General features: G+C 70.3%; 1 protein-coding gene across 4 annotated transcripts in view; it reads left to right on the top strand.

Moving 5' to 3' along the window:
* The window catches only part of LOC142827712 (cullin-9-like), a 60,717-nt gene extending 35,026 nt beyond the window's left edge, over nt 1-25,691 (top strand). For all 4 annotated transcript variants that reach the window (XM_089777568.1, XM_089777565.1, XM_089777567.1 and 1 more), the window contains exons 22-41: nt 706-821; nt 6,164-6,346; nt 8,308-8,465; nt 9,021-9,234; nt 9,473-9,641; nt 10,535-10,683; nt 11,301-11,418; nt 12,409-12,605; nt 12,687-12,937; nt 13,009-13,372; nt 13,548-13,688; nt 15,886-16,050; nt 16,132-16,295; nt 21,206-21,299; nt 21,378-21,452; nt 22,026-22,136; nt 23,161-23,278; nt 23,639-23,772; nt 23,849-23,937; nt 24,710-25,691. In XM_089777568.1, coding sequence (XP_089633694.1) covers nt 706-821; nt 6,164-6,346; nt 8,308-8,465; nt 9,021-9,234; nt 9,473-9,641; nt 10,535-10,683; nt 11,301-11,418; nt 12,409-12,605; nt 12,687-12,937; nt 13,009-13,372; nt 13,548-13,688; nt 15,886-16,050; nt 16,132-16,295; nt 21,206-21,299; nt 21,378-21,452; nt 22,026-22,136; nt 23,161-23,278; nt 23,639-23,772; nt 23,849-23,937; nt 24,710-24,914 — 3,215 coding nt within the window. In that variant the 3' untranslated portion in view covers nt 24,915-25,691. The remainder of the gene's footprint in view (nt 1-705; nt 822-6,163; nt 6,347-8,307; nt 8,466-9,020; nt 9,235-9,472; nt 9,642-10,534; nt 10,684-11,300; nt 11,419-12,408; nt 12,606-12,686; nt 12,938-13,008; nt 13,373-13,547; nt 13,689-15,885; nt 16,051-16,131; nt 16,296-21,205; nt 21,300-21,377; nt 21,453-22,025; nt 22,137-23,160; nt 23,279-23,638; nt 23,773-23,848; nt 23,938-24,709) is intronic.
* The last annotated feature ends 710 nt before the right edge of the window (nt 25,692-26,401 follow it).

Genomic DNA, 26,401 nt, shown 5'->3' with positions numbered 1-26,401 from the left:
CGGGGCGGGTCCCGGGGTGGGAGGCCCTGGGGGTAAGGACCCTTCGGGGCGGGTCCCGGGGTGGGGGGGGCCCTGGGGGTAAGGACCCTTCGGGGCGGGTCCCGGGGTGGGAGGCCCTGGGGGTAAGGACCCTTCGGGGCGGGTCCCGGGGTGGGGAGGGCCCTGGGGGTAAGGACCCTTCGGGCTGCCGCTAGCCCGTCGGGTGCCAGGCCGGGCCATGGTGCTGCCGATTGGCGGGTGCAGGCGGGTGCCAGGCCGGGCCATGGTGCTGCCGATTGGCGGGTGCAGGCGGGTGCCAGGCCGGGCCATGGTGCTGCCGATTGGCGGGTGCAGGCGGGTGCCAGGCCGGGCCATGGTGCTGCCGATTGGCGGGTGCTGGTGGGTGCCAAGCTCGGCGGGGCTGGGCGCAGGCCGTGGCCGGGCGCAGCGGGGGGGCTCTCGGGCGGGGGGGCCGTGGGGCGCAGTGGGGGCGGGGCCGTCGGCAGCCTCCTTGCTGCAAAGACCAGCCCTGCTGTGGGGCGGGTCCTGGCTGCTCCGGGCCGGGGGTGGGGTGGGGCTGGCTGGCTCCAATGCGCCGCGCTGGGCTGGGGGGGCACCGGCCGATGGCCGAGGAGCGGCCCTGCCCCCGGGGGCGCCCCACCCCGGCGTGGGGTCGGCCCTGCCCCCGTCCTGCCCCAGCGCCGCTCACGCTCCCTCTGCCGGCAGACGGGAAGAACGGGAAGAGCCAGGAGACGAGCGCCGGGGCCGCCAGGGGCTCGGGGAAGAAGCCCAGCAGCATGGCGGGGATCACGCAGTGCTGGAGGGGTGTCGTGCAGCAGCAGGTGCGGGGGGAAGGATGTTGGGGCGGGGGAGGGGGTGGTGGGGGCGTTGGATGGGGAGTTATGGGGGGCTCTTGCAGTAGCGGGTGGGGGTGATGGGGCGTTGGATGGGGAGTTATGGGGGGCTCTTGCAGTAGCGGGTGGGGGTGATGGGGGCGTTGGATGGGGAGTTATGGGGGGCTCTTGCAGTAGCGGGTGGGGGTGATGGGGCGTTGGATGGGGAGTTATGGGGGGCTCTTGCAGTAGCGGGTGGGGGTGATGGGGCGTTGGATGGGGAGTTATGGGGGGCTCTTGCAGTAGCGGGTGGGGGGTGATGGGGCGTTGGATGGGGAGTTATGGGGGGCTCTTGCAGTAGCGGGTGGGGGTGATGGGGCATTGGATGGGGAGTTATGGGGGGCTCTTGCAGTAGCGGGTGGGGGTGATGGGGGCGTTGGATGGGGAGTTATGGGGGGCTCTTGCAGTAGCGGGTGGGGGGTGATGGGGGCGTTGGATGGGGAGTTATGGGGGGCTCTTGCAGTAGCGGGTGGGGGGTGATGGGGGCGTTGGATGGGGAGTTATGGGGGGCTCTTGCAGTAGCGGGTGGGGGTGATGGGGGCGTTGGATGGGGAGTTAAGGGGGGCTCTTGCAGTAGCGGGTGGGGGTGATGGGGGCGTTGGATGGGGAGTTATGGGGGGCTCTTGCAGTAGCGGGTGGGGGTGGTGGGGGGTGATGGGGAGTTATGGGGGGCTCTTGCAGCAGCGGGTGGGGGTGATGGGGGCGTTGGATGGGGAGTTATGGGGGGCTCTTGCAGTAGCGGGTGGGGGTGATGGGGGCGTTGGATGGGGAGTTATGGGGGGCTCTTGCAGTAGCGGGTGGGGGGTGATGGGGCGTTGGATGGGGAGTTATGGGGGGCTCTTGCAGTAGCGGGTGGGGGGTGATGGGGCGTTGGATGGGGAGTTATGGGGGGCTCTTGCAGTAGCGGGTGGGGGTGATGGGGCATTGGATGGGGAGTTATGGGGGGCTCTTGCAGTAGCGGGTGGGGGTGATGGGGGTGTTGGATGGGGAGTTATGGGGGGCTCTTGCAGCAGCGGGTGGGGGTGGTGGGGGGTGATGGGGAGTTATGGGGGGCTCTTGCAGTAGCGGGTGGGAGGTGATGGGGTGTTGGATGGGGAGTTATGGGGGGCTCTTGCAGTAGCGGGTGGGGGTGGTGGGGGGTGATGGGGAGTTATGGGGGGCTCTTGCAGTAGCGGGTGGGGTGATGGGGCGTTGGATGGGGAGTTATGGGGGGCTCTTGCAGTAGCGGGTGGGGGGTGATGGGGGCGTTGGATGGGGAGTTATGGGGGGCTCTTGCAGTAGCGGGTGGGGGGTGATGGGGGCGTTGGATGGGGAGTTATGGGGGGCTCTTGCAGTAGCGGGTGGGGGTGATGGGGGTGTTGTATGGGGAGTTATGGGGGGCTCTTGCAGTAGCGGGTGGGGGTGATGTGGGCGTTGGATGGGGAGTTATGGGGGGCTCTTGCAGTAGCGGGTGGGGGGGTGATGGGGCGTTGGATGGGGAGTTATGGGGGGCTCTTGCAGCAGCGGGTGGGGGTGATGGGGCGTTGGATGGGGAGTTATGGGGGGCTCTTGCAGTAGCGGGTGGGGGGGTTATGGGGGCGTTGGATGGGGAGTTATGGGGGGCTCTTGCAGTAGCGGGTGGGGGTGATGTGGCGTTGGATGGGGAGTTATGGGGGGCTCTTGCAGTAGTGGGTGGGGGTGGTGGGGGTGATGGGGGGCTCTTGCAGTAGCGGGTGGGGGTGATGGGGCGTTGGATGGGGAGTTATGGGGGGCTCTTGCAGTAGCGGGTGGGGGGTGATGGGGCGTTGGATGGGGAGTTATGGGGGGCTCTTGCAGCAGCGGGTGGGGGGTGATGGATGGGGGGTAAGGGGGGGCTCTTGCCGCAGGGGGTGGGGGGTGATGGATGGGGGGTAAGGGGGGGCTCTTGCCGCAGCGGGTGGGGGGTGATGGATGGGGGGTAAGGGGGGGCTCTTGCCGCAGCGGGTGGGGGGTGATGGATGGGGGTAAGGGGGGGCTCTTGCCGCAGGGGGTGGGGGGTGATGGATGGGGGTAAGGGGGGGCTCTTGCCGCAGGGGGTGGGGGGTGATGGATGGGGGATAAGGGGGGGCTCTTGCCGCAGGGGGTGGGGGGTGATGGATGGGGGGTAAGGGGGGGCTCTTGCAGCAGGGGGTGGGGGGTGATGGATGGGGGTAAGGGGGGGCTCTTGCAGCAGGGGGTGGGGGTGATGGATGGGGGGTAAGGGGGGGCTCTTGCAGCAGGAGGTGGGGGTGATGGATGGGGGGTAAGGGGGGGCTCTTGCAGCAGGGGGTGGGGGGTGATGGATGGGGGGTAAGGGGGGGCTCTTGCAGCAGGGGGTGGGGGTGATGGATGGGGAGTAAGGGGGGGCTCTTGCAGCAGGGGGTGGGGGGTGATGGATGGGGGTAAGGGGGGGCTCTTGCCGCAGCGGGTGGGGGGTGATGGATGGGAGGTAAGGGGGGGCTCTTGCCGCAGGGGGTGGGGGGTGATGGATGGGGGGTAAGGGGGGGCTCTTGCAGCAGCGGGTGGGGGGTGATGGATGCGGGGTAAGGGGGGGCTCTTGCAGCAGGGGGTGGGGGGTGATGGATGGGGGTAAGGGGGGGCTCTTGCAGCAGCGGGTGGGGGGTGATGGATGGGGGTAAGGGGGGGCTCTTGCAGCAGGGGGTGGGGGGTGATGGATGGGGGTAAGGGGGGGCTCTTGCAGCAGCGGGTGGGGGGTGATGGATGGGGGTAAGGGGGGGCTCTTGCAGCAGGGGGTGGGGGGTGATGGATGGGGGGTAAGGGGGGGCTCTTGCAGCAGGGGGTGGGGGGTGATGGATGGGGGTAAGGGGGGGCTCTTGCAGCAGGGGGTGGGGGGTGATGGATGGGGGTAAGGGGGGGCTCTTGCAGCAGCGGGTGGGGGGTGATGGATGGGGAGTTATGGGGGGCTCTTGCAGCAGCGGGTGGGGGGTGATGGAAGGGGGTAAGGGGGGGCTCTTGCAGCAGCGGGTGGGGGGTGATGGATGGGGGGTAAGGGGGGGCGTTGTGCAGCAGGGGGTGGGGGGTGATGGATGGGGTAAGGGGGGGCTCTTGCAGCAGGGGGTGGGGGGGTGATGGATGGGCGTTAAGGGGGGGCGTTGTGCAGCAGGGGGTGGGGGGTGATGGATGGGGGTAAGGGGGGGCGTTGTGCAGCAGGGGGTGGGGGGTGATGGATGGGGGTAAGGGGGGGCGTTGTGCAGCAGGGGGTGGGGGGTGATGGATGTGGGTAAGGGGGGGCGTTGTGCAGCAGGGCGTGGGGGGTGATGGATGGGGGTAAGGGGGGGCTCTTGCAGCAGCGGGTGGGGGGTGATGGAAGGGGGTAAGGGGGGGCTCTTGCAGCAGCGGGTGGGGGGTGATGGATGGGGGGTAAGGGGGGGCGTTGTGCAGCAGGGGGTGGGGGGGGTGATGGATGGGGTAAGGGGGGGCTCTTGCAGCAGGGGGTGGGGGGGTGATGGATGGGCGTTAAGGGGGGGCGTTGTGCAGCAGGGGGTGGGGGGTGATGGATGGGGGTAAGGGGGGGCGTTGTGCAGCAGGGGGTGGGGGGTGATGGATGGGGGTAAGGGGGGGCGTTGTGCAGCAGGGGGTGGGGGGTGATGGATGGGGGTAAGGGGGGCGTTGTGCAGCAGGGCGTGGGGGGGTGATGGATGGGCGTTAAGGGGGGGCGTTGTGCAGCAGGGGGTGGGGGGTGATGGATGGGGGTAAGGGGGGGCGTTGTGCAGCAGGGGGTGGGGGGTGATGGATGGGGGTAAGGGGGGGCGTTGTGCAGCAGGGGGTGGGGGGTGATGGATGGGGGGTAAGGGGGGGCTCTTGCAGCAGCGGGTGGGGGGTGATGGATGGGGATAAGGGGGGGCGTTGTGCAGCTCTGGTGTGTTTGTGCCTGTGGGTCTCTGCTGCCGGTCCCCGCTCCCTGTGCTCCACGGGGGTAGCAGGGCCCAGCCCCTCGGCCTCCTGCCCCAAGCCACGAAGCCCAGGGGTGTTTGTTGGGGGGGCCCCTCCCCCCTGTGGCCCCCTGGGCCTCTCCCTCCCCGGCTTGGTCTGGACCCCCCATGCTCACCAGGGCGCTCCCCGAACCTGGGCCCCTCCCTCAGGGCGCCCCGCCCCGTTCCCCTGGGCCCCCCCCCTCAGGGCGCCCCGCCCCGTTCCCCTGGGCCCCTCCGTCAGGGCGCCCCGCCCCGTTCCCCTGGGCCCCTCCCTCAGGGCGCCCCGCCCCGTTCCCCTGGGCCACCCCCCTCAGGGCGCCCCGTTCCCCTGGCCCCCCCCTCAGGGCGCCCCGCCCCGTTCCCCTGGGCCCCCCCCTCAGGGCGCCCCGCCCCGTTCCCCTGGCCCCCCCCTCAGGGCGCCCCGCCCCGTTCCCCTGGGCCCCTCCCTCAGGGCGCCCCGCCCCGTTCCCCTGGCCCCCCCCTCAGGGCGCCCCGCCCCGTTCCCCTGGGCCCCTCCCTCAGGGCGCCCCGCCCCGTTCCCCTGGCCCCCCCCTCAGGGCGCCCCGCCCCGTTCCCCTGGGCCCCCCCCCTCAGGGCGCCCCGCCCCGTTCCCCTGGCCCCCCCCTCAGGGCGCCCCGCCCCGTTCCCCTGGGCCCCTCCCTCAGGGCGCCCCGCCCCGTTCCCCTGGGCCCCCCCCCTCAGGGCGCCCCGCCCCGTTCTCCTGGGCCCCCTCCCTCAGGGCGCCCCGCCCCGTTCCCCTGGGCTCCCCCCTCAGGGCGCCCCGCCCCGTTCTCCTGGGCCCCCCCCTCAGGGCGCCCCGCCCCGTTCCCCTGGGCCCCCCCCCCCAGGGTGCCCCGCCCCGTTCTCCTGGGCCCCCCCTCAGGGCGCCCCGCCCCGTTCCCCTGGGCCCCCCCCCTCAGGGCGCCCCGCCCCGTTCCCCTGGGCCCCCCCCTCAGGGCGCCCCGTTCCCCTGGCCCCCCCCCTCAGGGCGCCCCGCCCCGTTCCCCTGGGCCCCCCCCTCAGGGCGCCCCGTTCCCCTGGGCCCCCCCCCTCAGGGCGCCCCGCCCCGTTCCCCTGGCCCCCCCCTCAGGGCGCCCCGTTCCCCTGGGCCCCCCCCCTCAGGGCGCCCCGCCCCGTTCCCCTGGCCCCCCCCTCAGGGCACCCCGCCCCGTTCCCCTGGGCCCCCCCCCTCAGGGCGCCCCGCCCCGTTCCCCTGGGCCCCCCCCCCTCAGGGCGCCCCGCCCCGTTCCCCTGGGCCTCCCCCCTCAGGGCGCCCCGCCCCGTTCCCCTGGGCCCCCCCCTCAGGGCGCCCCGCCCCGTTCCCCTGGCCCCGGGTCACGGTGCTGCCTCCCCGCGCAGGTGAAGCGGTTCCTGGAGGCGGCGTGGCAGGGGCCGGACTTCGTGGAGCGGTACTGCCGCCTGTACCGGGGCCTGCGCCGCGCCACGGAGGAGCTCTTCGGGCAGCAGGCGGCCTTCGCGCTGGCCCTGCGCCAGGGCTTCTCCGGCGGCCTGCTGCAGCTCTCCTTCCTGACGGCCGTGCACGTGAGCGGGGGCTCGGCGCGGGGGGGGGGCTGGGAAGGGGCGTGGTCTTGCGGAAGGGGTGTGGCTTTGGGCGGAAGGGGCGTGGTCTTGCGGAAGGGGCGTGGCTTTGGGCGGAAGGGGTGTGGCTTTGGGCGGAAGGGGTGTGGCTTTGGGCGGAAGGGGTGGGGCTTCGGCTGCCTTCCCCATTTGTGCCTTCACCCGCCTCCCGCCGTGCCCGACCCCTCCGCTCGGCAGCGCCCAGTCGGCTCTGCCCAGGCTCCTGGCTGCCCTGTAGGAGTCTGAGGGTCCCAGCTGTGTGTGGGGGGGGTTCTGCCAGTGAACCCCTGGCTGCATCATGGCCTTGAGCCTGCTCCTGGCCCCCCAGTCCTGGCCCCCTTCCCCCCTGCCCTGGCGCACACACCCCGGGCCCTCCACGGAGCCCCAACCCCCTACTGCCCATGCACACAGCCCCCCGACTCCCCACAGAGCCCCCACGCCCGGGCACACAGTCCCCCGACTCCCCACAGAGCCCCCACGCCCGGGCACACAGCCCCCCGACTCCCCACAGAGCCCCCACGCCCGGGCACACAGCCCCCCGACTCCCCACAGAGCCCCCACGCCCGGGCACACAGCCCCCCGACTCCCCACAGAGCCCCCACGCCCGGGCACACAGTCCCCCGACTCCCCACAGAGCCCCCACGCCCGGGCACACAGCCCCCCGACTCCCCACAGAGCCCCCACGCCTGGGCACACAGCCCCCCGACTCCCCACAGAGCCCCCACGCCCAGGCACACAGCCCCCCGACTCCCCACAGAGCCCCCACGCCCGGGCACACAGCCCCCTGACTCCCCACAGAGCCCCCACGCCTGGGCACACAGCCCCCCGACTCCCCACAGAGCCCCCACGCCCGGGCACACAGCCCCCCGACTCCCCACAGAGCCCCCATGCCCGGGCACACAGCCCCCCGACTCCCCACAGAGCCCCCATGCCCGGGCACACAGCCCCCCGACTCCCCACAGAGCCCCCACGCCCGGGCACACAGCCCCCTGAAACTCCACAGAGCCCCCCCACCTGGGCACACAGCCCCCTGAAACTCCACGGAGACCCCCACGCCCGGGCACACAGCCCCCCCAGGCCCCACGGAGACCCCCACGCCCGGGCACACAGCCCCGACTCCCCACAGAGCCCCCACGCCCGGGCACACAGCCCCCCCAGGCCCCACGGAGACCCCCACGCCCGGGCACACAGCCCCGACTCCCCACAGAGCACCCACTGTCTGGGCACATAGCCCCCTGACTCCCCACGGAGCGCACATGCCCGGGCACACAGTCCCCCCAGGCCTCACGGAGACCCCCACGCTCGGGCACACAGCCCCCTGACTCTCCACAGAGACCCCACGCCGGGCACACAGCCCCCTGACTCTCCACAGAGACCCCACGCCGGGCACACAGCCCCCTGACTCTCCACAGAGACCCCACGCCGGGCACACAGCCCCCTGACTCCCCACAGAGACCCCACTCCCGGGCACACAGCCTCCCGACTCCCCACAGAGCCCCCACTCCCGGGCACACAGCCTCCCCAGACCTCATGAAGACCCCCACTGCCTGGGCACATAGCCCCTTGGCCCCCCCACGGCTCCCTCTCCTTTGTCCTGCTTCCAGGGCCCAAGGTGTTATCTGCTGTCACCTGGTCCTCAGGCCGAGCGTACTTCCCCAGCGAGTTGTGCCCGGCCTCCCCTCCTTGTCCAGATAGTGCTGCAGTGCCCAGGGAAACTGAGGCACGCGCACACACACACACACACACACAGCGTTCCCATGGAACAGCACAGGACAGTAGACTCACACAACAAGAAAGCAAGCACAGTGAATAGTCCCCACTTCGTCCCACCCCCGCTCCCAGGGAGTGACCCTTCCCCCGGGTCCCCCCCTCCGTCCGCGTGTCCCCCGGGCCCCGAGCCGCCTGGCAGCTGGCGCTCTCCCCAGGTGAGTGAGCAGTTCGCGCGCTACGTCGACCAGCGCATCCAGGAGAGCCAGACGGACGCGGGCAACGTGGAGTCGCTGCACCGGCTGCAGCAGAGCCTGGAGCCTCTCCTCTTCCTCTCGGGCCTGGAGCTCGCCAGCACCTTCGAGCACTTCTACCGGTGAGGGGGGGCCGGGGCTCCCCACAGCCCAGCCGGCCCAGGCCTGGCTGCCAGGGGCTGGGCAGGGCCCGCGGGGGCGTCTCCCGGAGGCTGCGCCTGCTGCCCTGCCTGGGCCGGGTTGCCAGGTGTCGAGTTGACCGACAGGCCCCCGGGGCTCTGGCCGGGACGTTCGGATTTTCCCCGGCCAGGAGGTGAAAATCCCGGGTGCCTCCCGGGTGCGCGGGGAGCTGTGCGGCCCGGCGCAGGGCGGCAGGGTGGCGGGCGGCCGCCGCAGCCTGGTGGGGCCAGAGAGCCTCCCAAGTCTGTCTTAAAGGGGCCACGCCGGGGGGTTTGTTTTTTTGCTCGGCTCTCAGGTCCTTTTTGTTTTCTCAACAACTTTGGTTCCCCCGTTTTGTTCTGAACAGAATTTTCTCCGCGGTGGTTTCCGGTGGGGAGCAGGGTGCTGGGTGTTTGGATTCAATCATCTGGCAGCCCTGCCTGGCCCCGGATGCAGGCGGGGGCAGGGCGGGGCGGAGGGGCTGAGGGCGCGGGGGGCTGACCCAGCTGCCGTTGCAGGTATTACCTGGGCGACCGGCTCCTGGCCCAGGGCAGCGTGTGGCTGGAACGGGCCGTCGTGGAGCAGCTCGGGCTCTGCTTCCCCAACCGCTTCCCCCAGCAGATGCTCAAGAGCCTGAGCGAGTCGGAGGAGCTGCAGCAGCAATTCCACCTCTTCCAGCTGCAGCAGCTCGACCAGCACCTGCTGGAGCTGGACGCCGGCCAGGAGGACGCGGTGAGGCCTGGGCGGGGCTGGGGGTGCCCTCCCTTCCCGGGGGGGCTGGGGACGCGGCGGGGCTGGGGGTGCCCCCTCCCTTCCCGGGGGGGGGGCTGGGGACGCGGGGGGGCTGGGGGTCCTCTCCCTTCCCGGGGGGAGGTCTGGGGACGTGGCGGGGCTGGGGGTGCCCCCTCCCTTCCCGGGGTGCCCAGAGGAGCTGGGGGAGCCTGAGCGCGGCGCCCTGCTGCGTCCCCAGGCGATGGAGGAGCCGGCCGCGCTGGAGGAGGAGCCGGAGGTGAAGGTGCTGGCCCTGTCCCCGCGCTGCTGGACCATCTCCCCGCTCTGCTACCTGGAGGAGCCCGGCCGGTGTTTCCCGCAGCCCCTCTGCTCCTATTTGGCGCGGTTTGCCGACTTCTACACCAAGAGTGAGTCCGGGCGCGGGGCTCTGGGGTCGGGGTGCAGCAGGGTCTGGGGTCGGGGTGCAGCGAGGTCTGGGGGGTGGGGCTCTGGGGTCGGGGTGCAGCAGGGTCTGGGGGGAGGGGCTCTGGGGTCGGGGTGAAGCAGGGTCTGGGGGGAGGGGCTCTGGGGTCGGGGTGCAGCGAGGTCTGGGGGGTGGGGCTCTGGGGTCGGGGTGCAGCAGGGTCTGGGGGGAGGGGCTCTGGGGTTGGGGTGCAGCGAGGTCTGGGGGGAGGGGCTCTGGGGTCGGGGTGCAGCGAGGTCTGGGGGGTGGGGCTCTGGGGTCGGGGTGCAGCGAGTGATGGGGCTTGGGGTGGGACTCTAGGGTCAGGGTGTGATGAGGGGTGGGGCTGGGGTTCTAGGGTCAGGGTGCTGAGGGGGCGGGGCAGGGGGCTGGGCTCTAGGGTCGGGGTGCAGTGAGTGATGGGGCTTGGGGTGGGACTCTAGGGTCAGGGTGTGCTGAGGGGTGGGGCTGGGGGCGGGGCTTAGGGCAGGGTGCTGAGGGGGCGGGGCTTGGGGCAGGGTGCTGAGGGGGCGGGGTTCTAGGGTCAGGGTGCTGAGGGGGCGGGGCTTGGGGCAGGGTGCTGAGGGGGCGGGGCTTGGGGCAGGGTGCTGATGGGGCGGGGCAGGGGGCCGGGCTCTAGGGTCGGGGTGCAGCGAGTGATGGGGCTTGGGGTGCAACTCTAGGGTCAGGGTGCTGAGGGGGCGGGGCTAGGGGCAGGGTGCCGAGGGGGCGGGTCTTGGGGCAGGGTGCTGAGGGCGGGGTCAGACTCCCCAGCGAAGGGCTGGGAGCGGCAGTGGTGCTGGAGCTGGGGGTCCGTGGGGCCGGGGGCTCTGCTGGGACCGGCCGTGTCTCTTGCAGGTCAGAGCTGGCCGGGCCTGGAGCACTCGAAGCCGCGGCGCCTGCAGTGGACGTGGCTGGGCCACGCCGAGCTCCGGTTTGCAGGGGGCACCGCCCTGCACGTCTCCACCCTGCAGATGTACATCCTGCTGCACTTCAACAGCGCCCAGGTGGGGCCCGCTCGGGCCAACGGGGCCCGGCCCCCCCCGTCCTGTGCGGAGCCTCCCCTGGCTCGGGGCCCGGCCCCCCCGTCCTGTGCGGAGCCTCCCCCGGCTCGGGGCCCGGCCCCCCCGTCCTGTGCGGAGCCTCCCCCGGCTCGGGGCCCGGCCCCCCCTGTCCTGTGCGGAGCCTCCCCCGGCTCGGGGCCCGGCCCCCCTGTCCTGTGCGGAGCCTCCCCTGGCTCGGGGCCCGGCCCCCCTGTCCTGTGCGGAGCCTCCCCCGGCTCGGGGCCCGGCCCCTCCTGTCCTGTGCGGAGCCTCCCCCGGCTCGGGGCCTGGCCCCCCGTCCTGTGCGGAGCCTCCCCCGGCTCGAGGCCTGGCCCCCCTGTCCTGTGCGGAGCCTCCCCCGGCTCGGGGCCTGGCCCCTCCTGTCCTTCCAGCCGCAATGTGTTCCTCTCTGCCCCCCGTCCCAGCTCCCGTGTCCCCGTGTGGCTCCGGCGGGGGGGGCCGTTCTCTCTTCCCTCGCCCCCGTCCAGCACCGCAGCCCCGAACCCTCCTCCCACCCTGGCCCCTCTGCCGGCCTCCTGCCCCTGCTTCTCCACATCCTGTCTCCTTTGCTTGCTCGGCAGGAAGTGGCCGTGGAGTCGCTGGCCCAGGCCACGGGGCTGTCTCCCGCCCTGCTGAGCCAGGCGCTGAAACCGCTGACGGGAGAGGCCGGGATCCTGACCCAGAGCCTGCCAGAGGGGGGTGCGTATGGGGAGAGCGGGGGGGCCGGGTTAGAAGAGGGGGCTGAGCCTGGGGGGAGGGTGGCCAGGCTGGTCCCAGAGAGGGCTCATGAGGCTGGGCTCTGAGCCGGGAGGGGGGCTGGGCCTGGATGGGCGTGTGGGGATGAGGGGGGGGACTGGTCCCCAAGCAGGGTGGCAGGGGTGTGCTGTGGGGGGCTGGCCCTGAAGAGGTGTGTGGGGATACGGGGGGGGAGGGGCTGGCCCTGGGGGGGCGTGTGGAATACGGGGGGGCTGGTTTTCGAGCAGGGCCGGTCCCGGGCCCCGCTGAGCGCCGCCTGCCGGTCCCAGGGCTGCTGCGGCTGGACGAGGCGGCCCTGGCCCGGGCGGGGGGGGCGGGGATACGGGGAGGAGGGGCTGGCCCTGGAGGGGCGGGCGGGGATACGGGGGGGGGGGGCCGGCCCTGGGGGGGCGTGTGGGATACGGGGGGCTGGTTTTCGAGCAGGGCCGTTCCCGGGCCCCGCTGAGCGCCGCCTGCCGGTCCCAGGGCTGCTGCAGCTGGACGAGGCGGCCCTGGCCCGGGCGGGGGGGCAGGCCCTGGGGGGGGCGGCGGGGATACGGGGGGGGAGGGGCCGGCCCTGGGGGGGCGTGTGGGATACGGGGGGGCTGGTTTTGGAGCAGGGCCGGTCCCGGGCCCCGCTGAGCGCCGCCTGCCGGTCCCAGGGCTGCTGCGGCTGGACGAGGCGGCCCTGGCCCGGGCGGGGGGGTGGGGATATGGGGGGGGGAGGGGCCGGCCCTGGAGGGGCGGGGGGGATACGGGGGGGCTGGTTTTCGAGCAGGGCCGGTCCCGGGCCCCGCTGAGCGCCGCCTGCCGGTCCCAGGGCTGCTGCGGCTGGACGAGGCGGCCCTGGCCCGGGCGGGGGGGGGGCCCTGGGGGGGCGTGTGGGATACGGGGGGGCTGGTTTTCGGGCAGGGCCGGTCCCGGGCCCCGCTGAGCGCCGCCTGCCGGTCCCAGGGCTGCTGCGGCTGGACGAGGCGGCCCTGGCCCGGGCGGGGGGGCGGGCCCTGCGCCTGCTGCCCCCGCAGACCTACCTGGCCGTGGAGGCGGCCGAGGGCGGCGCGCTGGAGCGCAAGAGGAACGTGCTTTGCTGCCTCATCGTGCGGCTGCTGAAGGGGGAGAAGGAGCTGCACATCGACAACCTGGTGTTCAGGGTACGGCCCGGCGGGGGCGGGGCAGGGGCGGGGCCTGCTGGGCGCCCGGCCACGCCCACTAACGCTGCCTCTGCCCGACAGGTGATTGACGCCTGTCAGAAATGGGAGTCCGGCTCCGCCCCCAAGTTCCTCAGCTTCTGCTGCAGCAGCACGGACGTGCTCTCCTGCGTCCTGCACCTGCTGAGCCAGGGCTACCTGCGGCGGCAGGAGGCCAACCCGCAGCTGCTGGAGTACGTCTCCACGGAGCCCACCACGCCGCACCGGGGCCAGGCCCAGATCGTGTTCCAGAGCACGGAGAGCCGGCGGGAGCCGGGCAGCACGGCCCCGCTCAGGTAGGGCGGCGTCTTGGCGGGTGGGGCCTGGCCGGTCCCCAGGCGGCTGACGGGCGGTTGCTCTGTGCCAGGTTGGATGCCCGTGGGGCCGGCCCCGAGGAGGTCCTGATGGAGACCCTGCTGTTGCCCATGGGGCGCACCATGAGCCAGGAGGAGGTGGGGGCGCTCATGAGCGAGACGGTGCAGCAGGTGTGCGACACCCTGAGCCTGTCGGCCGACCGCGCCCAGCACCTGCTCATCCACTGCAAGTGGAACGTGGACCTGCTCGTCCAGCGCTACACCGAGGAGCCCGAGCTGCTGCTCATTTCCTCAGGCCTGCAAGTGCAGAACCCCCAGCCGCCCCCCAGCCCCGTCACCCACTGCCCCGTGTGCGTGAGCCAGCTGGGCCCGGACGACAGCCCCCCCACCCTCTGCTGCATGCACGACTGCTGCAAGGTGAGGGGCCGCTCCGGGGCTTCCTCGTGTCCCCGGGTCGGTCAGCCCGTCACACGCTCTCCGCCGGTGAGGCCTCTGGGCTTGGTCCGGCGCCGGGAGGGGCCCCCAGGAGAGGTCTGTACCATGGGGAGGGCGAGACGTGCTCCCTGACTCCGACCGTGTCTCCCCGCCCCAGTCCTGCTGGAACGAGTATCTGACGGCTCGCATCGAGCAGAACCTGGTTCTGAACTGTACCTGCCCCATCCCCGACTGCCCCGCGCAGCCCACCACCGACTTCATCCGCTCCATCATCTGCTCCAAGGAGGTCATGGCCAAGGTGGGTCGGGGCGCTGCCGGGCGCGGCTGGGTCTAGTCCGCCCTGCGGGGGGGCCAGGGGGCGCGCTGAGCTTCTAGGCCCCCTTCCCCCCCTCTCTCGGTGACTGATAGGGCCAAGAGCTCCCTGTGAGAAACCGTCTGTCCTCGAGTGAATGTGCGGCTGTGCAGACAGGCACTTGTATCCAGGCCTCCGCCCCGCCCTCCACACTGCCCTCCCGGCCCTGAGCCCCTGCCCCACGCCGGAACCAGCCACCCAGGGACGGGGCTGTCGTGTAGCAGTGCCCAGGGGGTCGAATGAGGGAGAATCGCTCAGAACCAGGCCTGCCTACAGCCTGACACGGGGGCCCTTCCCCGTAAGACACCGAACCATCAGCCGAGCGCTTTGGCTGCCACCTTGGCCAGCAAGAACCCGCACAGGCAAATCCCCCCAGACGCCCCAGTGTTCCCTGTGCCCCCCCTTAACCCGTCTCCCCACCTCCCCCCAGGCACCCCAGTGTTCCCTGTGTCCCCCCTTAACCCGTCTCCCCACCTCCCCCCAGACGCCCCAGTGTTCCCTGTGTCCCCCCTTAACCCGTCTCCCCACCTCCCCCCAGACGCCCCAGTGTTCCCTGTGTCCCCCCTTAACCCGTCTCCCCACTTCCCCCCAGACGCCCCAGTGTTCCCTGTGCCCCCCCTTAACCCGTCTCCCCACCTCCCCCCAGACGCCCCAGTGTTCCCTGTGTCCCCCCTTAACCCGTCTCCCCACCTTCCCCCAGCCCCCCCAGTGTTCCCCCCAGCCCCCCTCACACAGGGCAGAGGTTCTAACCCACCCTCCACCTCCCCTCAGAAACCCCAGTGTCCCCTGTGCCCCCCTTACACAGGGGAGAGGTTCTAACCCATCCCCCACCTCCCCTTAGACCCCCAAGTGCTCCCTGTGCCCCCCCAGCCCCTCCTCACACAGGGGAGAGGTTCTAACCCACCCCCCACCTCCCCTCACACACCCCAGTGCTCCCTGTGCCCCCCCAGCCCCGCTCACACAGGGGAGAGGTTCTAACCCATCCCCCACCTCCCCTTAGACCCCCAAGTGCTCCCTGTGCCCCCCCAGCCCCTCCTCACACGGGAGAGGGTCTAACCCACCCCCCACCTCCCCTCACACACCCCAGTGCTCCCTGTGCCCCCCCAGCCCCGCTCACACAGGGGAGAGGTTCTAACCCATCTCCCCGTCCCAAAGGACCAGCCCCGGTCCCAGGGCCATTTGTACCCCAGATCTGCCCAAAGAGCTCGCTGGGCCCGTCCTTGCGGGTCTAAAGTCTGAGGGGTTCGTAGTGGGGAGGCTGAGAGCAGGAGGGCAGGGGAAGCCCCGTGCTCGGTCCCGGCCCTTAGCAGGGATGGACCCAGCCGCCAGCTGGAGCCCGGCCTGTGTCAGTGAACCCTTCCCGGCCCTGTCCAGGGAGCGAGGGGCAGAGGAGGAGCCCCCAGGGCCCTTTGCTCCCCTTGTTCTCCCGTGGGAAGGTCCCTGCCAAAGGGAGCCGGTCCCGTGGGCAGATCCCCTGTGGGTGTGGTCGGTAGGCGAGGGGCCACGGGGAACCTGCTGGTCTGCCGGGTGCCAGCACAATCCCTCTGATGTGAGTTGGCCACTGTCCATGCAGCTCTGCTGCTCCCTCGGTAGCCGCCCCGGCGCTCGGCGGGTGGCCCCTGCTGCCGTCCCAGGCCCAGTCCTGCAGGCGCGTGAGCAGCACAGAGACGCTCCAAGTGCCAGGCTCCGTCAGCCCCCCCCCGGCCCCGCCCTGGGGGCAAACCCACCCCAGTGTCTGCCTGGTCCCAAGACACCTGCCAGTCTGGTTAGGGCAAAGCCCTGGGGCCTCTTTCTCTGCCCTGGCGCTCGGGCAGCAGCCTAGCCCTCCTGGAGCTGTGTGCGAGGACCGCGACATCCCTGGGGCCAGCCCGTTTCCCACCCTGGCCCTGCCTGCCCCGTGGTCGCCCCCCCCCTCAGGGCCTGGGCCTGGGCCATGGGTCACGGCAGCGCCGCTCTCGCTTGCTGCGGGAGGTTGGTCGCGTCGGCCTGCGCGGGGCCAGTGGGTGCCAGGGACCTGCGGGGGGGAAGCGCCCTCGTCCCTGGTTTAGCGCTGGGGCTGGGCTGCAGAGCAGGGTGGCCGGGGTGGGGATCCGCCCAGAGCTCCCGAGTCCGTCTGGTGCCTGACCCCCCTTGCTCCCTGCAGTACGAGAAGGCGCTCCTGCGGGGCTACGTGGAGTGCTGCTCCAACCTGACCTGGTGCACCAACCCCCAGGGCTGCGACCAGGTCCTCTGCAAGGGGGGCCTGGGCTGCGGCGAGGCCTGCTCCAAGTGCTGCTGGATCTCCTGCTTCAACTGCAATTTCCCAGAGGTAGGGCCGGGGGTGGCGCGGCGGGGGGGCCTGCCCTCGCCCGGCTCCCTGCTGCCCCGTCACACGCGCTGTCCCCCGCAGGCTCACTACCCGGCCAGCTGCAGCCACATGTCCCAGTGGATGGACGACGGGGGCTACTACGACGGGATGACGGTGGAAGCCCAGAGCAAACACCTGGCCAAGCTCATCTCCAAGCGCTGCCCGAGCTGCCAGGCTCAGATCGAGAAAAACGAGGGCTGTCTCCAGTGAGTGCCCCTCGCTTCCAGGGCTCGTGGCTCCGGTTTCGCTGCTGCAGCCGGCCTATCCGCGGGAGGCTAGCCCCGTCGGCTCCGGGCTCGTGGGGTGCGTGGAGCCCTTTGTGCTCCCACCTCCATGTCCAGAATGACACCCCCCCCACGCCGGCGTTGGTGAAATAAATGGGTGGGGCTCGCACCCGCCTCGCCACTAGCACGGGGGTACGGCCTGGGAGCCTCCGCTCGCCGCTGGTCTGTCCTAGTGACCTGCCCGGGTCCGGGCTGCCCGTAGGCGCAAGGGCTTTGATGTCCAAGCAGGGAGCGGGAGACTTCCCGGGGGGAGAGCCAGAGGGGCCCGCGGGGCCTGGGCCAGCTCCGGCGGCCCGCGCAGTGAGGCTCGCTTGGCGAGGGGTGGGCCAGGCGGCAGACGTGGAGGGCGAGCGAGGAGACTTGGGAGCGCTGGAGGCCCCAGAGCGCTGCCACTGCGGCCGGGGCCCTGCTTTTTGCTCCTGCGGGGTAGAGTCGCGCGGGCCAGGTTGCACCGCCCCGTCCAGAGCGCCGCGGGGCCCTGCTGTCTGGATACGCCACGTACGCGCCCCGCTCAGCCAGCCGGGAAACTGGCCCGCGGAGCGCAGAGATCGGCCCTGCTCCTTCTGTCAGAAGCGCAGCGCCCGCGGGAGAGCTTTGGCCTTGGGGGCCGGGCCCCGCTCTCCCTCCGTTCTGTCCCCCGGGCTGCTCCTCGGACACGTAGCGCGCGTGGGGCTTCCTAAGGCGCTGGCTTTAGCGGAAACCATGACACCAGCACCGATAGCCGGAGCTAAAACTCGTGTGTGGGGCGCGTGCTCTGCCCTTCCCAGCCTCCTGGAGGCCGCTGGACGAGAACAGGTGTGGGGGGCACTTCTGAGAGGGCCAAATCAGGGTGAATTGCTCAGACCTAGGGCCATGTACAGCCCCAGACTGGGGCCCTTCTGGGAGGCCCCAAACCAGCCACACCCAGCACTCCAGCTGCCACGCTGCTCAGCAAGAAGCCTCACAAGAAATCCCCTCAGACACCCCAGTGCTCCCTGTGCCCCCCCAGCCCCCCTCACACAGGGGGGAGGTTATAACCCATCCCCCACCTCCCCTCAGACACCCCAGTGCTCCCTGTGCCCCCCCCCAACCCCCCTCACACAGGGGGGAGGTTATAACCCATCCCCCATTTCCCCTCAGACACCCCAGTGCTCCCTGTGCCCCCCCAACCCCCCTCACACGGGGGAGGTTATAACCCATCCCCCATTTCCCCTCAGACACCCCAGTGTTCCCTGTGCCCCCCCCAACCCCCATCACACAGGGGGGAGGTTATAACCCATCCCCCATTTCCCCTCAGACACCCCAGTGCTCCCTGTGCCCCCCCCAACCCCCCTCACACAGGGGGGAGGTTATAACCCATCCCCCACATCCCCTCAGACACCCCAGTGCTCCCTGTGCCCCCCCAACCTCCCTCACACAGGGGGGAGGTTATAACCCATCCCCCACCTCCCCTCAGACACCCCAGTGCTCCCTGTGCCCCCCCCAACCCCCCTCACACAGGGGGGAGGTTATAACCCATCCCCCACCTCCCCTCAGACACCCCAGTGCTCCCTGTGCCCCCCCCAACCCCCCTCACACAGGGGGGAGGTTATAACCCATCTCCCACCTCCCCTCAGACACCCCAGTGCTCCCTGTGCCCCCCCAACCCCCCTTACACAGGGGAGAGGTTATAACCCATCCCCCACCTCCCCTCAGACACCCCAGTGCTCCCTGTGCCCCCCCAGCCCCCCTTACACAGGGGAGAGGTTATAACCCATCCCCCCCCTCCCCTCAGACACCCCAGTGCTCCCTGTGCCCCCCAGCCCCCCTTACACAGGGGGGAGGTTATAACCCATCTCCCTTCCCCTCACACACCCCAGTGCTCCCTGTGCCCCCCCAGCCCCCCTTACACAGGGGAGAGGTTATAACCCATCCCCCACCTCCCCTCAGACACCCCAGTGTTCCCTGTGGCCCCCCAGGCCCTCTTACACAGGGGAGAGGTTATAACCCATCCCCCACCTCCCCTCAGACACCCCAGTGTTCCCTGTGCCCCCCCACCCCACTTACACAGGGGAGAGGTTATAACCCATCCCCCACCTCCCCTCAGACACCCCAGTGCTCCCTGTGCCCCCCCCAGCCCCCCTCACACAGGGGAGAGGTTATAACCCATCCCCCACCTCCCCTCACACACCCCAGTGTTCCCTGTGCCCCACCAGCCCCTCTTACACAGGGGAGAGGTTATAACCCATCCCCCACCTCCCCTCAGACACCCCAGTGCTCCCTGTGCCCCCCCATCCCCTCCTCGCACAGGGGAGAGGTTATAACCCATCCCCCACCTCCCCTCACACACCCCAGTGCTCCCTGTGCCCCCCCAGCCCCCCTTACACAGGGGAGAAGTTGTACCCCATCTCACCAACTCCAAACAGACTCCCCCGGCGCCAAAGGACCAGCCCCAGTCCTAGGTCAATTTATACCTCAGATCTCACCCGAAAGAGCTTGCTGGGCCCGTCCTCCAGCATCTCCCGTCGAGCGGCCCTTAGTAAGGGAAAGGAAAGGCAGCCGTTCAGACTGTTCAGGGAGCCTAACGCCGCCCCATCAGCGAGCTCCTGGGGCAGGCTCGGAGCAGAGGCTGACTCTGCTGGCTTAGTCTCTGGGGCGCGGCCTGTGTCAGGAGGGGGCGTCGGTCCTTCTGGGCTCAATCCACAGCAAAGCTGCTTCTGAAGCGATGAGCTGGACTGCAGGCCAAGATGGAGGAGCCCCCAGGGCCCTCTGCATCCCCTTGCCCATGCAGGGGGAATCCCATGGTTGTCCCACGGTGTAGTGTGCCACGAGCAAGCCCCCCATCCAGGCCGGACTCCAGAGCAGCCGTCGCTCACAGGCTGGTCTGCGGGTTCCCAGAGAAGTTTCTCCGCTGTGGACTGGCTCCGCTTGTGGTCCCTTGTCGGCCAAGTGCTGCCAGGCAGTCGGGGGCAGCCCTTACCCCTGTGGATGATCCCCAGCCGCGCAGCGAGTCGCCCGCCAGCTCCTGAGTGTCTGGAATCGACGGGTTTACCCTAAGTAGGGACGGGCGGGAGCTGCACTGTCAAAGGGACCCAGTAGAGGCCGAGCAATCGCAAAGCTCTTGGCTCAGGCTTGTAGCAGGGCAGACGGAAAGGGCTGGCTTGGGTCAAGTCTCCAGGACACGCCCGTAGCTAGGCTGGGTCGCTCAGCCCGTCGGTGTGTAGCACGGCTGCTCCCGAGGTCAGAGGGTTTCCGTCTTCAGCCACGGGGCCGGCCGGCTGTGGGACGTCCATCCCGAGGCGCTGGGTGGAGTCGCACGGTTCCCTGGCCATGCAGGACCCTGTCCTCTGAAGGCGACGCCATTGCTCCCATGCTAGTCTGAACGTTCCTAGCCAAGCGCACCCGCTGGAGATGGGCACCTCCCCCGGCCGGTCGTCAGGCGGGCACCTTGGCCGAGCGCTGCTGGCGTCTCCCAGGAGCAAATATCTGCAATGCAAGTACAGCGCCAGTTCCCCTAATTTCAGATACAAAACCGCTCCGGGCATGCGAACCAGAGCTGGGATAGTGCTGTCCGTTAGCCGAGAAGCAAAAGCTCGTAGGTCAGTGCCGTAGGGTGTGTCTGCACTTGCACCCGATTTCGAGAGAGGGATGCAAATAAAGACATTTGAAATTGCAAATGAAGCTGGGATTTAAATATCCCATGCTTCATTTGCCTATTCGCATTACGGCGCTATTTCAAAATAACAGACGCTGTCACGACACGGTTATTTCGAGAGAAAACCCTTCTTGTGAAATAACCCTTATTCCTCATGCAGTGAGATTTACCAGCTATTTCAAGAGAAGGGTTTTCTGTTGAAATAACTGCATCTTAACAGTGCCTGTTATTTCGAAATAGCGCCATAACCCGAATATGCAAATGAGCAGGGCTTGACAATTTAGGTAATCTACTCACCACGGGCGAGTAGATTATAGCCAAGCACAGTGCCGCAGCGCGACCAGTGCACGCGCAGCGCGATCAGTGCACGCGCAGCGCGATCAGGGCACGCGCAGCGTGCTGAACCGCGTGGCTGGCGAGTGGGGCTCGCCGCGGCTTGGCGAGCCCTGCAAATGAGACATGGGATATTTAAATCCCAGCTTCATTTGCAGTTTCGAATGTCTTCCTCTCTCGAAAGAGGGTGCAAGTGTAGACATACCCATAGACTGCACACACATTCCCCCCCCCCCCCCCCCCAAGCCAGTAAATGTTTTAGCAGGCTGGCCAACAACCCGGCTCAGTCCTGGCTCACGCCGGGTCCAGGACCTGCCCCTGCTGCTTTTAAGTGTACTAGGAGCCAGGCAGCCCGGCTCAGTCCCGGTATCCGAGGCAGCAGTGTGGGACAACAGGCAGCTGGTCCCCGAGAGGAGCTGGTTTGTAAACGGGCTCCCCTCGCAGACCAGCTCCCGCCTGGCCCCCCGTGTGGCTGTCTCTGATAGAGGGAGGCAGCAGCGCGGCGTGGCCAGGGGCTCCACTGGCTGCCGGCCCCACCCTGGGGACTCTGGAACAGTCGAGTGAGCGATGAGAATCCCTGACGATTCAGTGAAGCGATTTCACGTGCGAGTGGCACGACGCTACGCAGAGGCGTAAGCTTTCCCTGCCCCCCCCCGCCCGTGCCCCGCCTGGCGCAGAACCCCGACGGCTGGGAGGGTCCGCGTGCAGTCGGGTAAGGTCAGGGAGCCAGCGTGGCTGAGCTGGGGGACCCGGCTGCCCTCCTGCCGCGCTGCAGCCGCAGCCCAGTCCCCGGGGCGGGGGCGTCTGCAGGGAGGGGCTGTGCTGCTGTACCCCCCCCCCCCCCCGTCTGGCCGCCTCCAGCTCCTCCCTCTCTCTCCCTGTGCAGCATGACCTGTGCCAAGTGCAACCACGGGTTCTGCTGGCGCTGCCTCAAGCCCTGGAAGCCGACCCACAAGGATTACTACAACTGCTCGGCCATGGTGAGTGGCGACCCCCCCCGGGCCGCGGCCCCCCCAGAGAGCCCTGCCGCTCTGGGTCACGGCTGCCGTTCCCCGCAGGTGAGCAAAGCGGCGCGGCAGGAGAAGCGTTTCCAGGACTACAACGAGAGGTGCACGTTTCACCACCAGGCCCGGGTAAGGGCTGCTCCCCTTCTCCCCCCCCGCCCTGCCGCCCCAGACACCGGCTCTGCAGTGGTGCGGGCCAGGCCAGTGGAGCTGGAGATGAGCACGCCCCCTCCCCCCCCCCCACTGCCAACGCCCACTCGCAGCCTGGCTGCTGGGTCCCTCCCCCTTCCCCCCCGAGCGTGGGGAGAGACTGGTGGGGGGCAGAGAACGAGTCAGGTCCAAGGACTTGTGGGGGTCTCTGCTCGCTGGCCGGGGATGGACGCGGCTGCTCCTCGAAGAGCTTTGCCAAGGGAGGGAAGAAACGGGGCAGGGTCTGTGCTGCCCTGCTCTTGCGTCGGACAGATCGCCGGGCGGTGCACCCTCCCGGGGCCTCGGCTTCTCATCGCCTTTGCCAGCTGGGAGGGGCGGGGGTCGGCCAGGCGTTCCCCAGCGGCGATCCCGGCAGGTCCCCAGTGCTGCGGCCACACCTCGCTCTCGGCAAGGCCCGGCGGTCACTAGCTCCGCGCTGGCTGACGGCATGGCCCTGCGGCCCTGGCTGGGGGGGCGGGACGGGGCGCTGTGACCTGACTCTCGCGGCTGCAGGAATTTGCTCTGAAGCTGAGGAACAGGGTCTCCGCCGTCGCCGAGGTGCCGCAGTTGCGAACCCTGACCTTCGTGGTGGACGCCTGCAAAGTGCTGGAGCAGGCCCGCAAGGTGAGTGCGCGAGGAGCGATTAGCGCGGCTCTGGGGGAGCCCGGCCGTGCAGCCCAGGGAGCCGAGTGCACGCAGGTGGGAGGGCCGTGGAGGAGCAGACTGGGCCGGGGTGGTGCCGCAGGGCTGGGACTAGAACCCGGGCGCCGTCACAGCTGGACCGGGCTGTCCTGCGTGCTGCAGCCAGAGTCCCCTGCAGTCCCCCCGGGTATTTCCCGCTCGGCCGCCACGTTCTCCAGCTGGGCGTCCTGTCCGCAGCCTGTCACTGGGCCGTGGAACCCTCTAGCCCCTGGGGCTTGTGTGGCGCCGCGCGGTGCCTCCCGCCAGCCTCCGCGGGCAGGTGGCACGCCCGAGAAATGCCGCCTTCCCGAGGGGCTAGCCCAGAGCTGCAACAGCAGAGCGCTGACTTCCCTGCCCCATGGCTGGACGCCCCACCCGCCTGCGGAGCGCTCTGGCGGGCTTCCCCTCCCCTCCGTGGCCCTGCCTAGCGTCCTGGAGCACGCCCGCTCCTGCCGGCCTCGCTCGCCGTCTGGCTTGGCTGCCCGGGGCGGGGCCTGACGCTTCAGGTGCCTTTGCGTCCTTCCGTCGTTCCCAGCTCCTCCGGCCTGGCTGCAGCTTGCGCCGGCCCCAGCACGGCCTGCACGTCACACGCATGGGGCCCTCCTGGCCCCGGTGTGGAAGGGGGATAGCTGATCGGGTCCCCTGGCCAGGCCAGGGGGCAGCAGGGATCGGAGATGCTGGCGGGGTCGTGATGGCGCAGAGGTGCCCTGCAGACCGGCCAAGGCCCGCTGGCCCTCTCCTGTCGGCTGCCGGGCCGAGTCAGCTTTCCACAGCTCCCCCCACCAGCCCGGCCTCGGTTTCACTCACCGCACTCACGCCAGGCTGGGGCGTCCCTGTGAGCCGGGGCTGCGCTGCCGGCCAAATCCGCCAGGGTGTTCCCGCTAGCGCCAGGCGGGGGCAGAAACGAGCCGCCAGCTCCGACCGTTGCGTCCGTGCTGGCCTCGCAGTGGGCTCTTTGCTGCTCCAGGTGCTGGCTTACGCCGCCGTCTACAGCTACTACAACCAGGACACGGAGAAGATGGACGTGATGGAGCAGCAGACGGACAACCTGGAGCTGCACACCAATGCGCTGCAGATCCTTCTGGGTGAGGCGGGCGCTGGCGCCTGGGAGAAGGGGAGCAGGCCGCGCCCACCCCCTCCTTAGCTCTAATGGAGCTGGCCGGGCCGGTCGGACTGGAGGCTGCCGCTAGGGGCGCTGTCCGTGGCCGGTTCCCCGGGGACTCTGTCACTGGGCCGGCTGCCCCGGGAAGTTCGGTGCCTGTGCTGTACGGGGCAGGCCCGAACCCCAGGCCGCCTTCTGGGCGCCTGTGGATCTCTGCTGGCGGCGGGCAGGCCAGGCCCGGCCCCGAGTCGCCACTGCCCCCCGCCCGGCCGAAAGGGAGGCTGCCTGCACTGGCCGGGTGCCCGCGGCGGGTGGCGGTGACCCTGCCTCTCTTGCCTTGCAGAGGAGACGCTGCTGCAGTGCCAGGACCTGGCCTGCTCCATCCGGCTGCTCAAGGCCGAGCATTTTAACACGGGCCTGGAGCTGGTGCGCAGGATCCAGGAGCGGCTCCTCGCCATCCTGCGGCACTCCACACAGGTACCTGGCGGGGAGGGAGCGAGCGAGCCTCCCCCGAGGCCCCCGCGGCCCCTTCTCACCTCCCCCCTCCCGGCAGGATTTCCGCGTCGGCTTCCAGGCCCGGCCCGACTCCGACCAGGGGGAGCTGAAGCTGTCGAACGTGCCCAACGCCCCGCCCTACAAAGAGTGAGTCTCCTGCGGGGCCCTGCCGGGGCAGGAGCGCGCTGCGGGGGCTGAGCTGCGGCATTCGGGGCGGGGCCTAGCTCCAGAGAGGCCGGAGCCTGGGCGGGGCTGACCAACCATGGCGGTAGAGCTCCCGGGGGCTGCCCAGGGAACGGGCGGGGCCGGAAGAGTGGGGGAGCTGGCGGCTTGCTGCCGAGACGAGAGCCTGGGGGAGCCGGGCCAGTGTGGGAATGACGCCTGGGACGGGGAAGGCAGGTCAGGCCTCTGTTCCCGTCCCCTCGCGGAGACCCCAGGGAATTCCAGCCCTTGGCGCTGCCGGGAGCCCTCGTCCGGCGCGGCGCTGCCTGTCTGAGGCCGGAGAACGGAGTCAGCCAGGCGCTGGGGCCAGACCTGCTCGGGGCATGGCCATCTCCGACCCAGCGGCTAGGGGTTCACCTGATGCCTGCGCCAGCCCGGCCTCTGCGAGGATTCTCCCTGGGCGCCAGCGCTGGTGGGCCCGGCTTGGCCGTCGGGGGCCTGGCAGGAGACGGGGTGTCCGGGGAGGGGCGGAGCAGAGCTGACGGGAGCAGCCTGGCAGCCGGCACAGTGCCGATGCAGCAGGCGCTGGTCACCCGCCTCAGGGCAGCCTCTGCCGGCGCCGCTCCAGTGGCCGTGGGGCGGGGGCCAGGCAGCTCCCCCGGCCCCGTGTGGGCGGAGGGGAAGGCCGCGAGGCCCGTCTCCAAGTTTCTCTGCGTCCCGCGTGACGTGCGCCGGCTCCCTCCCTTGCTTTGCCCAGGCTGAAGTTTGACGGGGCGTCCGACTCCCCGGACACGGACGAGGGGGACAAGGAGGACGAGGATGACGAGGAGTACGTCCCGGAGTGGCAGGAGGAGTACGACGACGAAGACCTGGACGACGACAACTTCTCCTACGACGACGGCTCGGAGAATCTCGAGCGCGACTCCTTCTTCTTCGACGACGAGGATGAAGCGTACGACTAGCTGGGCCCAGGGCCTCCGAGCCCACCTTGGAGCCTCGAGACAACGCCTCTCCTGCCTCCCAGCCAGCTCCCCCCATCCTGCTCTGCCCCCCACGCTCCCGCAGGGGCTCTTGGCTTCCGGTAAAGGGAAGCGTCCTTCCAGGGCCGCCTGCTCCGTGACCGTTGGCCTCTGTTCTGCCAGGTCCCGCCATGACTGTAGCAGGCCTGGCAAGAGGGTTTGCCTGTCGGCCTCTGCCCCTTTTCCAGCGCAGCGCCTCCCGGCCCACGGCAGAGCGGGGTGTCTGGCCCTGCGAGAGTGGACAGACCCATCGGGGGGGCCCCCTCCCAATAGGGTGTCCCACCTGCCTGGCCCTGCAGAGCTCACGCTGCCCCGAGACGCTCTGATTGACGTGCCAATGGATGGGGGGCCAGCCCCGGGGGAGGGCGGGCCCCACACACTGGCCCCTGGTGCCAGCAGCGCCCGCAGGCAGGCAGGGCAGCGGGTGCGTGTGGGGATGAGCTTGTCCAGTCGTAAGCCAAAGTGCCCCCGTGGCCCGCCCCGCGTGCCTGGCTGGGGTGCTGGGCCTGGAGGCGGTCTGTCTGCAAATGTGTTTCTGCTCATTTCCCCTGGGAGCTTTGGCCTTCTGGCGCGGCGGGGCAGGCGGCTCGCGGCCGTATAGATAGTATAAATATTATATATATGCGCAGAGCGGGCACTGCTCAGACTGTGCTTTATCTTTCGGAAACGAGAACCCTACCGACACAACGTCCGTTTGTGAAATAAACGGCTTTTCTTCTAGCGCCCGCCTCCCTCGTCCTCTGGGCTGGGGCCACTGGGGCCGCTCGGTCGGGCAGACTCGCGGCAGCCTTGCCGCTCTGCTGAGCAGCAGGGACCCGGGGGGGGAGACCCAGGAGTCTCTGGGCTGACGAGCGCCCCTCGGCCCACGGTGGATGAGAACTGGTCCAGGTGGGGAAGGGATTCTGGGCGGGACCTTGGCCCGTGGAATGCGCCTGTTCCTTCGCCTGAAGCCTCCCCTACTCTCCCCCCCCCCCCCACGCTGCCTCTGCACGAGTACCCCGGCCTCACCGGGCCCTGCGGCCTGACGGGACTCTCGGCGGCAGGTAGAAGAGAAGGGTTATTGGCTCCCGGGGCACAGTGTAGCCCAGACTTGTTGCAGGAGCCGTCAGTGCAGCCGTCTTGGGGCGAGCGGGGCCTTGAGCACCTCCCTGCATCCCCCACCAGCCCAGAGAGCTCGCAGCTCGGCCTGAGGCAGCTCCCCACCGTCCTTTGTTCCCGTTCTGGGGCAAGGTGGCAGCTGGTCGCTCCCCCCCCCAGGCTCGGGACAGGCCGGCCTGCGCTGTTTGTGTGCGCTAAGGGGGCAGCCTTCCCCCGGGGGAGCGGTCCCAACGCTCCCACCCCCAGGCAGGGCCCAGTGCAGGGCCCAGGGACACTGAGGCCCACGCTCAGCGTTACAACAGCGGCAGGGGATGTCTCACAGCGACCACAGG

This window comes from Pelodiscus sinensis, chromosome 3, assembly GCF_052426305.1.
Source record: "Pelodiscus sinensis isolate ZL-2025 chromosome 3, ASM5242630v1, whole genome shotgun sequence".
NCBI lineage: Eukaryota > Metazoa > Chordata > Testudines > Trionychidae > Pelodiscus > Pelodiscus sinensis.
Note: the sequence above shows the minus strand (reverse complement) of the source record. Positions and strands in the feature narration are given on the sequence as shown.